Source organism: Sus scrofa, chromosome Y (assembly GCF_054392235.1).
Source record: "Sus scrofa isolate SSC_HxYL_T2T_F1_AM1 chromosome Y, Sscrofa_HxYL_maternal_Yorkshire_Landrace_v2.0, whole genome shotgun sequence".
NCBI lineage: Eukaryota > Metazoa > Chordata > Mammalia > Artiodactyla > Suidae > Sus > Sus scrofa.
The window spans coordinates 4107602-4120198 of NC_139402.1; the positions used below are offsets into that span (position 1 = coordinate 4107602).

Sequence of the window (12597 nt, forward strand, 5' to 3'; positions counted from 1 at the left end):
CTCAGGCAATGTGGCTTATGACCTGCTTGATTGTATCTGTTTAATCTCTTTAACCTGTATCTATTCCTGCTTGAGTGTATGTGTTTAACTTTTAATTGGGAACAGGTTCATGGGCACGTGTTTCTTGGTCAATAAAAAGACAGCCTAAAGCTTGGGCTCTTGGGCTTCTTGCCAGGGATCCAAATCTCCTCTAAGCCGCCACCAGCTCCACGCAGGATGTGAAGAATGGCATTGCAGGGGACATGCCCTGACAAAGAGGGACTTTACAAACACAGCAAAAGGGTTTTCAAAAAGAAAAAAGTACGAAAGACAGCTACAAGAATTTCAAAATGACTACTTCCAAAGATTGAAGTTCTATAAACAAAATTGAAAAAAAAAAATGACTAAAAGCAGAATATTTCCTCTATTCAGAACACGTCTGAATGGCTTGTTGTGCATTTGTTGTGTTTAGGATGTTAATGCCTTGTGATGGAAATCAGTCTCATTCCTCAAAAAGCTAAGAGCAAACAGCCCCAAAGCTAATAAAGAATTCCTTGCAGACACGGCCAGGTTCTGTATTTTGACGGTTCCTTCAAAAGCACGAAAGACAGAAAGCGCACAGCTATCTTTGAGTATGAACTTAGGGGTTGTTCCACTAAAGGCAGTTCTTGAGCCAAAAGGGTGGGGAATTGGATCCTCATGGGCCAGGAGGGTGGTTATAGGAACTGGAAAGTCTTTTAGGGTTTGGGAGAGGAGTTCCAAAATGTTCACACCCTTCCCTGCAGCAATAATACTTCTCGGAATGTTGGGGGATTTAGGAGGGCGTCTTTGCAGAGGCGGCACCAAACCCTGCAACATGTGGCCCGTCCACCAGGACGGGATGTTCACGGCGCATCCACTACGTGGGGGCATCCAGGGGACGAAGGACATGGGGACACACAAAGCATACACTGTTCTGTGGCAAATAAAGGGGCCGAAAGCCACACGGTTTGGCTCACAAGCAGAACCGACATCTGTATTTTGCACCCACACTCACCAACACTGGAGCACCTTCAGAATGTTTCTCCTTGGTTAATGCGATGGTGACATTTTCCCCAAGAATGTCCATTTCCCCCCCATATGTCTGTATCTTGTTACTTTATCAAAGGCATACTCCCTATGCTACCAAGACCAAAAAAAAAAAAAAAAAAAAAAAAAGTATACTACAAAATAAGGCTTTCCAAAAAACTGAGTGTCGTACAAGCTGGCTTCGTGAAAACATGAGAAACCTGGTCTTTTTTCCCCCAAAGCTCTCCTCACCCCCAAACAAATCTGCCTTCTTTCTGGCCAGTCCCATCAGTCCCTCCCAAACCGGTCTCCCGGTGGGTGGCCCTTCTGTGCACTCTTCTGCTTTCTCCTGGAAGGATGTCAAGAAAGATTATTTCCCCCATTTTGAAACCCACTCAAGGCCATATTTTCTGTAGGAAAAAATCTCAGTGGTTTTTTTTTTTTTTTTTAACGATTCTTTTAAATCCCAGCTTTGACCAGAAGTCTCATTTTCCAGAATCAACAATAAAATAAAACTGCAGTGGGGACTAATCCAATCCTCTGAAATTTGTGTTTTTTAATCTCTTCCTTAACTATTTATTGAATACAGACCTCCAGCTCCTGTCCTCCTCCAGAAAAAAAAAAAAAAGAAAAAAAAAAAAAGCTTTTACAGAGATCTATTTTTATAATCCTCCAGAGCCAGACGCTGAGCAAGTCCATACACTGCAACGCTTCTACCAGACCCCAAAAATGTATCCGTGAATGATTCTGACATATTTCACAGAAGCTCATACAACACAAAATATTAAAAAGAGACTATATGAAACCTTATGGTTTCTTAGAGATGAAGCCGCTCAGATTTGCTTGTTTTTGTGATCTTTGCTTTAAAATTCACGTGACCAGACATGAATGGAAAATAACCTTGTTTTTTTCTTCCCAAAGCAGCATGTCCATATTTAAAATAATTTTTTTTCTTTTCTTTTTTTTCTTTTTTTCTTTTTAGGGATGCACCCATGGCATATGGAAGTTCCCAGGCTAGGGGGCCAATCAGAGCTGCATCTGCCACCTATGACATAGCTCATGGCAATGCCGGATCCTTTAACCCATTGAGTGAGGCCAGGGATCAAATCCGGGTCCTTATGGATATGAGTCGGGTTTTTTATTGCTGAGCCACAACGGGAACGCCTTGCTCCCTGGTCATCTATTAAATTGCTGTGTGTATGCAAGGTGTTTCAAAGACAATTCGTGTACAAATGTGAGATACCCTATCAACCCATCAGGACGACCGAAACAAATAATAACTTTTGTTTACATTTCCATGGAAAGCCCTTGAGAAATTTTTTCTTCTTCTCCTTCTCCTCCTCCTTCTAACTCTTCTTCTTCTCCTTCTCCTCCTCCTTCTAACTCTTCTTCTTCTCCTTCTCCTCCTCCTTCTAACTCTTCTTCTTCTCCTTTTTGAAGATTCCTAGTTCAAATCTCTGCTTTGTCCCTTGAAGCTGGGTGACCTTAGGCAAGTTATTAACCTCTCTGACCTACTTCCTGGCCTGAAACCAATGGATAATGATTACATGTGTTGGCTGGGATCATGTCTATGTGAACAATGAGTCGTTTTAATCTTTCCTCTACTTCCAAACATCTGCCTTCATATCCCTTGAGCTTTTAATTTTTTAAATTTTTTTAATTAAAAAAATAAGTGTAGTTGATTTACAGAGAAGTCTTATCTGATTTAAACCTCACAACATTTTTATGGCTTCATGTGTCACATGAGAAGATGCTGTGGGTAACAGAGACGGCTTCATGTTTTGTGGGGGATCATAGTCTGAGTTAGAGAAACTTCAGCTTTGCAGAGAGGTAACACAAAAAGCATGATTTTCCTTCCTCTTATTCTTTTTTTTTTTAAGCTTTTTAGGGGCATACCTGCAGCATATGGAAGTTCCCAGGCTAGGAGTTGAATCAGAGCTGTAGCCTCCAGCCTACACCACAGCCATAGCAACATGGGATCCAAGCCATGTCTGTGACTACACCACAGCTCACAGCAATGCTGTATCCTTAACCAACTGAGTGAGGCCAGGGATTGAACCCACATCCTCATGGACATGAGCCAGGTTCATTACCACTGAGCCACAGTGGGAACTCCCACAACCAATCTGATAACCCAAATTCACTGGAAGCACTTCTGCCGTTAAACATATCACTGTCAGCACTGCCTAGTTCTTTGGAAAATATTATTTTATTATCAAATGTACATTGTGTTGACCTTAAAAATACAGTAAAGCAGTCATGGAAATAACAGATCTTTCTATGGACACAGTGTGACAGGAAGGGAGATATTTCTGGGTTTCTCAGGAAGATTACGGATTTATTCTGTGGGGTCACGACTTAGCTCTCTTCTTCCTTTCCTGTCATCTCCCCCACCACAGCTCCCATGGGATAAGACAAAGAAATCCAATATCTAAGCCTCCCCCACTGGTGGGTTCCTGGGAAAGGTAATATAATAGTGCTTAATGGATTGGAAGGAAGTTGGGGAAGAAAGTATTTTTTTAATTACATTTCCACGCCTGCCCTAATGTATCCAAGTCTTGCAAAGACCAATAATTTATTCTTTTAAAAGAGACAGAAAGGATGTCTTTCTCTTTCTACTCTCACTGTCTGACTAGAAAGAAAAAATATATATATAATAAAACATTATATAAAAAAGTGAATTCCAGGGAGAACGTAATCTTCCCTATAAAATGGGAGCTGTGCTGTATCAAACTTGGATGTGAACAAAATAAAATAAAATCAATCACTTTGGTTCTCAGCCCTTGGTTGGGGGTGGGGGGAAGGTGGCAAGCTGGCGTGGTGAAGTGACGGAGGGAATAACGGAAAGATGGGGACTCATTCTAGAACATTCTATCATGTGAAAACTGTGACAGGTTAACCAGTGTGTGTGTGTGTCGGGGGGTGTGGCAGGAAGGCACTGTGCATGTGTACAGCTTATTTTTGGCAAATATGCCTTGGACACCATCCAGATACTCCTTCAGGTGTCAGGGTGGTTGAGGCCAACCCAGAAATTTTGGTTTGTGCTCAAGTCTGGTGAAAGACAAGGCAAGAGCATATGGTGTTTTGTAAACATGAAAAAAAGTCTCCCCCCAACACCCCTCCACCACATACACACACACACACACACCAGAGAGGCTGACCCCTCCCTCCAGTGTCTGTCTTGCTTCCTTTCCTCAACAAGCTTAGGTCAAGGTCAAGGCAAGCCTGAAAGCCAAGAAGAAGAGCCACCACCTCTTAGGACGAATCCTTGTAAAGCTCCAACTCTCCAGCCCCAGCTTTCCTTCCAAAGGAGGCTTGGTTCCAACTCCCTAAGCAAGCACCACAGAGTCTGTGTTCTCCGCCTGGCGTCTCAGTAGACGTGGATGTACGTTGTTTTGGAGTCACTGCCCAGGATGTTTTTCGCAGAGCACTTGTAGAAGCCGGCATCCCTCTGGGTGGCCTGCTGGATGGTTAACGATCCCTGTGGGTGGAGGAACCTGTGCCCGTAGAGACGGGGCTGGGTTCCTGCCATCAGAAGGGACTTATCCGGCAGCTCCCATGTTATCTCGGCTTTGGGAATGGCCATGACCATACAGTTAAGCTTCACCATGTTCCCAGGCCGAGTGTAGATGACGGGCGTGGGCTCGCTGGTGATGCGGGGAGGGTAGGCGATCACAATCACTGGAACATTCGCGACCGAGGGGCCATACTCCGTGTCTGCCTTGCACACGTAGGTCCCCCTGTCAAACACCGAGGCGTCCCGCACGGTGAGGGTGCCGTTCTCCCACAGGGTGAAGCGTCCCCGGGCCTGGGGGCCCTCCAAAACCAGGCCATTGGGCAGCGTCCAAGAGGACCGCACCTGCCGGCCCCCCGGGGGTGCGCAGGGCAGGTGCAGGGTCTCTCCGTTGATGATGCTGATGAGGTTGTGGTACCGGTTGCTGGTCTCAGGCTTCAGCCCCACCTTCAGGGAGACCAGCCTCTCTGTGTAGCCCGCCGAGTTCCTGGCCACGCAGCGGTAAGCCCCCGCGTCCACGGATGAAAGGTCACTGATGTGGAGCTTGCCGTCGCCCTTGTGGTAGAACCGCTGCAGCTGCTGGCCGCTCCGGAGCTCTGTCCGGTTGGGGAGGACCCAGAGCAGGGTGGGCGTCGGGGTCCCGGCTGCAGAGCAGTTGAGACTGATGGTGTGTCCGGCCATGGCGGTGATCTTCTCGCTGACTGGGTCGTGGAAGATGGGCTTTTCCACGGGTTCCAGGACAGTAAGCTGGACAATCAGCCTGGCCTCCCCACCTTCATTGCGCCCGATACACACCAGCTGGACTGAATCACTCTTCCGCAGACGCCGGATGTCCAGGGTCCCGTTGCCATGGATGGTGATCCGGTTGCCATGGTAAGGGGCGGGTAGGACCACACCCTCAGGGAAAGCCCACAAGACCCTCGGCATGGGGGTGCCTTCTGCTTGGCAGTCAATGAGTTTCCGACTGCCTACCGGGGCGATCTCCCGCACCGTGGTGATGGCGTCGGGGTTCCCGTTGATCCTGGGCGCCTGCACGTGGACGAGGATCCAGACCATCTTCCGGTCCTCTCCCGCACTGTTCCTGACCACACAGGTGTAGTTGCCGCTGTCCGAGCGCTGGGCTTTCTGGATCAGCAGCGTGCCATCTGGATATATCTGGTACTTCTCCGAGGAGGCGGGGATCAGCCGGTTGGTGGGCGAGAGCCACGTCACCCTGGGTGTGGGCTCCCCTTTGGCCTCACAGGCCACGGTGACCACATCCCCGTAGGGGACCTGGACCACGGAGTACGTCTTGTTGCGGATGGCGGGGGGCTCGGTCACCACCTTCACGTGCACGGTCATCTCATCCTTGCCAACCTGGTTTTCGGCCACGCAGGTGTAGTCCCCCTCCTCGCGCATTCCGACCTCGTTAAAGTAGAGCGTCCCATTGTTGAAAACCACGTAGCGCTTGGCGCGCCCGCCGCCATCATCAGACTGCATGAAGGAGTTGACCAGGCTGCCGTCGGGGAGGCTCCAGGAGATCTCGGGGTTGGGAAGCCCGGTGGCCACGCAGTCGACCTTGAGGTCGCCCCCGTAGAAGACCCTGTGGTCATTCTCCTCTTTGTGCTCGATCTTGGCTGGTCTCATGACCACGTTGACCTGCAGCATGACGAAGTCGTCCCCTACCTTATTCCGGGCGACGCACAGGTAATCGCCTGCGTCCTTGTCGGTGACAGATTTCACCAGCAGGGTCCCATTGGCAAAGACCTTCATCCTGGTGTCAAAGCTGATGGGATGTGGGGGAAGAGAAGGAACAAGAGGTCAGCCTGCTGGTCACCAAAAGAAAACTGCTGGTGGTTCTGAAAACTATCAGCACACAGGGCCACCACTCAAAATGTCACACGCTGGAGGTCCCATTGTGGCTCAACAGGTTAAGAACCCAACATCGTGTCTGTGAGAATGTGGGTTCGATCCCTGGCCTCGCTGTGTGTGTTAAGGAGCCGGCATTGCCATGAGCTGTGCTGTAGGTCCCGGAAGTAGCTGGGATCCTGTGCTGCTATGGCTGTGGTGTAGGCTGGTGGCTACAGCTCCGATTCATCCCCTTGCCTGGGAAGCTCCATATGCCTTGGATGCAGCCCTAAAAAAAGACCAAAATAAATACATAAATAAATAAAAAGGAAAAGAAGGATGCAGAAGGAAAACCTCAGTTACCTGTAACTTTTTTTTTTTTTTGTCTTTTGTTTTTTTAGGGCCGCACCTGTGGCATATGGAGGTTCCCAGGTGAGGGATCTAATCATAGCTGCAGCTGCAGCCTATACCACAGCTACAGCAATGCAGGATCTGAGCCACAGCTGTGACCTACACCACACGGGATCTGTAAGCCAGTGAGTGAGTGGGATTGAACCTGGAACCTCATGGTTCCTAGTCAGATTCATTTCCACTACGCCACGACAGGAACTCCTTACCTATAACTTGTAATATTGGCAGCTGCAAGGGGCACTTGGATCTGACCCACAAATATTTCCCTCCCACTGTGACATTCTAGTAGCCTGTTGGAACTGTGTTATCGATTAAACAAAGTCACAAAAGTGTCTGCCTATGATGGCATTCAACCTGATGACCTGCTTGCTCTTCACCAGAACAGCGAGTAACAAGGACCCTTTGAAATGGTGGTGTCACCCAGAGAGTCAAGATGAGTTAGGGGGTCACTGGATGGGAGTGGAGCAGACAAAGATATCTGAATCAGACTTGGAGTCCGAATCCAGAAATGGGTACAGCAGCAGGTGCCTGCAAACATTTTGCAACTCCGAAAAAAAACCCGAGCCTACACATCCACACATAGATAGATGTGGAAGTCCAGTAACTCTGATTTTCAACTGTCCCAATATGCAGGCAGGGCAGAGAGCCTGCTCTTTTATTAAACTCACATGGCTGGTTTAATTACACTTTATGAAGAATGCAATTAGTCAGAATCTAGGAACCGTGCAGGCTGGGCGACCGTGCTGGTTGATTTATAGCGACATGCTCCTAGCACGGCCCCCATTCCTACTGGAACTGCATTCTTTGACTTCAGGGTTCATTCAGCACAGGCTCAGCCCTGCCAATGTCAACGGAAAACCCTTCTCTCCACAGCAGGAATCTGCTCAGCTGGAAGACGTTCCGGGGGAAAAACTGGGTACGTGGTATTCTGGATGGATTGTGCCAGATTGAGGCACAGCCCGGCCGTCTAAAGCACAGGCTGGGAGAAAGCGCCTTCGCCCTGTTCCTGCCTTGGGAAGGGCCGGAGCAGACGAGCCGCCACCGGGCGGAACCCGGGGCAGTCATTTGGAGGCTCTCTGGGGTTGAAACACACACTGAGGTGCATTCCTGCCTGAGCTCCTGGGGCTGGAGGCTGAAGATGCACCAGGGGCCAGGGGCGTTCCAGTCATTGCCCCCCTCCTCTGCATCTCGAAACACGAACAGGTGACACTGGCTTTAGCCCCGGGGGTTTTGGTTACTGCTCTGAGGGGTGGATGGCTCTGTCGTTGGCCGTCCTGTGCACAGTGGGTCGGAGTAGCATCACTGCTCTCAGCCACAGAGTCAGTAGCGCCCTTTCCTCACTAGTTATGACAACTGAAAATATCTGCAGACACTGAGGAGCGCTTCCTGCAGAAGCGGACTGTCTGGCTGAGAACCGCTTCCATAGATAGATAGATAGACCGACAGATAGACAGATGATGACGGATAGACAGATAGATGATATATCGCTACATAGAAGAGATGATAGATAAATGATAGAAGGACAAATGATAGATGATATAGAGGTACATAGAATGGGAGTTCCTGTCGTGGCTCAGGGGAAACCAATCTGACGAGCATCCAAGAAGATGCAGGTTCGATCCCTGGCTTTGCTCAGTGTGTTAAAGATCTGGCACTGCCGTGAGCTGTGGTGTAGGTCACAGATGCGGCTCAGATCTGGCATTGCTGTGGCTGTGGCGTAGGCTGGCAGCTACAGCTGTGATTGGACCCCTAGCCTGGGAGCCTCCATATGCCGTGAGTGTGGCCTTGAAAAGTCAAAAAAAAAAAAAAAAAAAAAAAAGCAGAACTAGATACGCAGAATAGGTAACAGATAGATGGAAAATACTACATAGATAAATGATAGATATCACATAGGCGACGATAGATAAAAATAGATGACAGATGATGTAGATGGATAACTGGCAGAAAGTCTCCATGCTAAGATGGCGTTTCTCAGCATCATGCTACTGCCACTGCGGCTGGAGGGCTCTGACGGGGGGCTCTTGTGCACTGTGGGGGGTTGAGCAGCATCCCAGGTCTCCGTCCACAACAGGGCAGGAGCGCCCCCTCCCCACTCCCTAAGTCACAGCAACCAAAACTGTCTCCGAAAACTGCTAAATGTCCCCTGAGGACAAAATTGCCCTTGGTTGAGACCGAGAGCTGGAGATTCATACCTCTGGGAACAGAAGGCAGGGGAGCAGAGGCACTTTTATCATAGCCAAAATGAACTTTTAGAATTCCAAATATTCTACCTTCCTGATGCCATTATGTGTTCATTTATTTATTTTGCTTTTTTTTTTTTCTTTTCTTTTTAGGGCTACACCCACAGCATATGGAGGTTCCCACGCTAGGGATCCAATTGGAGCTACAGCTGCCAGTCTACACCACAGCCACAGCAATGCCAGATCTGAGCTTTATCTGTGATCTACACCACGGCTCATGACAACGCCAGATCCTTAACCTGATGAGCGAGGCCAGGGATCAAACCTGCAACCTCATGGATATTAGTCAGGTTCCTTACCACTGAGCCACAATGGGAACTCCTAAATTTTCTGTTTTACCTATGTTCCATCTATTGCGAATACTGTTTCCATATAAGACCTGAGGCGTCTAGGTGTTTTGTGGAGACTGAACAGAAAGAGAAGGCAAATTAAATTGTTTTATCTAATTATTTAAAATACAGTTAAAAGGAGTTCCCTGGTGGCTCAGCGAGTTAAGGATCCGGTGTCGTCACTGCTGTGGCTTGAGTTGCTACTGTGGCACAGGCGGGATCCCTGGCCTAGGAATTTCTGCCTGTCAGGGCACAGCACCCACCCCCCAAGTACAGTTAAAAATATGATCACTAAAAAAAAAGCTATTGGAGTTCCCGTCGTGGCGCAGTGGTTAACGAATCCGACTAGGAACCAAGAGGTTTCGGGTTCGATCCCTGCCCTTGCTCAGTGGGTTAACGATCCGGCGTTGCCATGAGCTGTGGTGTAGGTCGCAGACGCGGCTGGGATCCTGCGTTGCTGTGGCTCTGGCATAGGCTGGCAGCTACAGCTCCGATTAGACCCCTAGCCTGGGAACCTCCATATGCTGCGGGAGCGGCCCAACAAATGGCAAAAAGACAAAACAAAAACAAAAACAAAACAAAACAAACAAAAAACTGCAAAAAAAAAAAAAAGCTATTGGTTTAGCTTTCTTTAGGGGGTAGGTCACAGATGTGGCTCAGATCTGGTGTCGCTGTGCCTGTGGCATAGCCCTGTAGCTGCAGGTCGGATTCATGACCCCTCGCCTGGGAACCTCCATATGCCACAGGTATGACCCTAAAAAGAGGAAGGAGGGGAGAGAGGGAGGGAGGAAGGAAAGAAAAGAGACATGCTCGTGTCCCCACCTCCAGCACCTACAGGCAGCAACAGAGTCATTCCCTTTCCTGCCCGAGGATCGTGCAGACTGTCGCCCAGCGCCCAGAGGGGAAGCGGGCCCAGGAGCCCAGACCTATGGCGAGGCCGGAGCGCCACGTACCTGAAAAGCGTGTCGATCATCCTCTTGGAAGGGAGTCTCCAGAGGATGCGCGGCCAGGGGTCCCCCGAGGCGCTGCAGTCCAGCCGGAGGGTCCCCCCGTAGCGGACGTCGGTTCTCTGCGGCGACGTGCCAGTGATGCGCGCGTTGGCGGCCGCGCGCATCACCGAGAGCTGCACCGCCCTCCGCGCCGAGCCCACCAGGTTGGCGGCCACGCACTCGTAGCGCCCGCTGTCCTTGGGCGCCAGGTTGCGGATGTAGAGGGTGCCGTTGGGGAAGACGAAGAGGTTGCCGTGGAGGAACTGGGAGGGGCGGATCTGCGTCCCGTCCCACAGCACCCAGCGCACGCTGGGCAGCGGCGCCGCCTTGGCGGTGCAGTGGATGTGGATGCTGAGCCCCGGCGGCACCGAGATGTTCTCCAGCTTCTCCTGCTGGATGACCGGGGGCAGGGCCGCCACGTGCAGGCGGATGGCCAGGCTGTCCGCGCCCGCTGCGTTGCTGGCCACGCACTTGTACACGCCTCTGTCCGAGAAGGACGCCTCTTTGATGGACAGGGTCCGGTTTTCGTGCAGCGTGATCCTGCCTTCCACGGGGGACACGGTCTGCCACACCCTCCTGTCGGGGAAAATCCAGGAGATCTGGGGAGCGGGGGTCCCCTTGGCCAGGCACTCCATGGCAATGGTATCCCCCAGGTAGACGGTGACATCCTTGTAGTGCGACGCCAGGATCTGGGGCTGCTGCACGGCCACGGTCAGCAGGACCACCATCCTGTCGGCTCCGTGCAGGTTTTTGGCGGTGCACATGTACTGGCCCCCGTCCTGCACCTGCACGTTTCGGATGACGAAAGTGCCATTCTTCAGGACTTCAAACCGCTGCACTCTGGTGTTTGGGGTCATGAGAGCGCCTGGAAATAAAGAAAAACAAGCGTCCTGTTTTATTTACTTATTTTGCTTTTTAGGGCTGCACCCGGGGCACATGGAAGTTCCCAGGCTAGGGGTGGAAATGGAGCTGTAGCTGCCCACCTATGCCTACGCCACAGCCACACCAGATCCGAGCTCTGTGACCTACACCACAGCTCATGGCAGCGGGAACTCCCAAGTGTCCTATTGTAGATGCCACACAGAAGTGACCTCATATGGTATTTGTCTTTCTCTTTCTGACGGACTTCCCTTAGTATGAGAACGTCTAGCTGCATCCATGTAGCTGCAAATGGCATATTTTGTTCTTTTTTATGGCTGAGTAATATTCCACTGTGTATATGCACTGCACAGGGAAGTATATCCAATCTCTTGGGATAGAACATGATGGAAAATACTATGAGAAAAAAATGTGTGTGTGTGTATTTATTAGAGTATACTTGATTTACATACATGAATGAGAAGAATGCATATATATATATATTCCAGTATAGTTCATTTATACATATAAATATCAAAGACAAAAAAAGAAAAAAAGATGAAGGGAGTTCCCCTCGTAGCGCAGCAGAAACGAATCGGACTAGGAACCATGAGGTTGCAGGTTCCATCCCTGGCCAGGCTCAGTGGGTTAAGGATCCAGCATTGCCGTGAGTTGTGGTGTAGGTCACAGACGTGGCTCAGATCTGGCATTGCTGTAGCTGTGGTGTAGGCTGGCAGCTACAGCTCTGATTAGACCCCTGGCCTGGGAACCTCCAGATGCCACGTGTGTGGCCCTAAAAAGACAAAAAAAAGAAAAAAGGATAAATATCTTGGGATAGAACATGATGGAAGATAGTATGAGAAAAAGAATGTGCATAAATACGTGTGTGTGTGTGTGTTTGACTGGGTCACTTTGCTGTACCGTGAAAATTGACACAACGCTGTAAATCAACTATATTCTAATAACAATAGAATAAAATAAAGTCCATCGAGTTCAACATAAAAATACCACTTCAAAAGGGCCCAATGAGGATTATTAGTTAATTAATTTAATTCCCCTCTTTTTTTTTTTTTTTCCTGGCTGCACCTGCAGCATGCAGAAGCCCCAGAGCTAGGGCTCGAACTCACACCACAGCAGTGACCTGAGCCACAGCAGTGATCACACTGGCTCTGTAACCTGCTGAGCCACCAGGGAGCTCCTCAAATTCTCTTTAGGTCCAAACAGTGATGGCAAAGGCCCCACCTCAATCCCTCCAATACATTTTTTTAAATTTATTATTACTATTATTTTAAAATTCCTCCAATATCGTACTTAACTCCTACACTGATCCCCAAATCAAGGCAGATGCCATCTTCAAGCTATGGGCAGGCTTCGTGGAAGATTCTGGAAGCCATCCTGAGCCC

At 49.4% G+C, this 12597-nt stretch overlaps 1 protein-coding gene across 4 annotated transcripts in view; it reads right to left on the minus strand.

Moving 5' to 3' along the window:
* Positions 1-3216: 3216 nt before the first annotated feature.
* Positions 3217-12597, minus strand: part of LOC146394334 (matrix-remodeling-associated protein 5-like) — a 33234-nt gene continuing 23853 nt past the window's right edge. For all 4 annotated transcript variants that reach the window (XM_085009074.1, XM_085009072.1, XM_085009073.1 and 1 more), the window contains 2 exons: positions 10301-11201; positions 3217-6305 (listed from right to left, as the gene is read on the minus strand). In XM_085009074.1, the coding sequence (XP_084865200.1) occupies positions 4397-6305; positions 10301-11201 (2810 nt within the window). In that variant the 3' untranslated portion in view covers positions 3217-4396. The remainder of the gene's footprint in view (positions 6306-10300; positions 11202-12597) is intronic.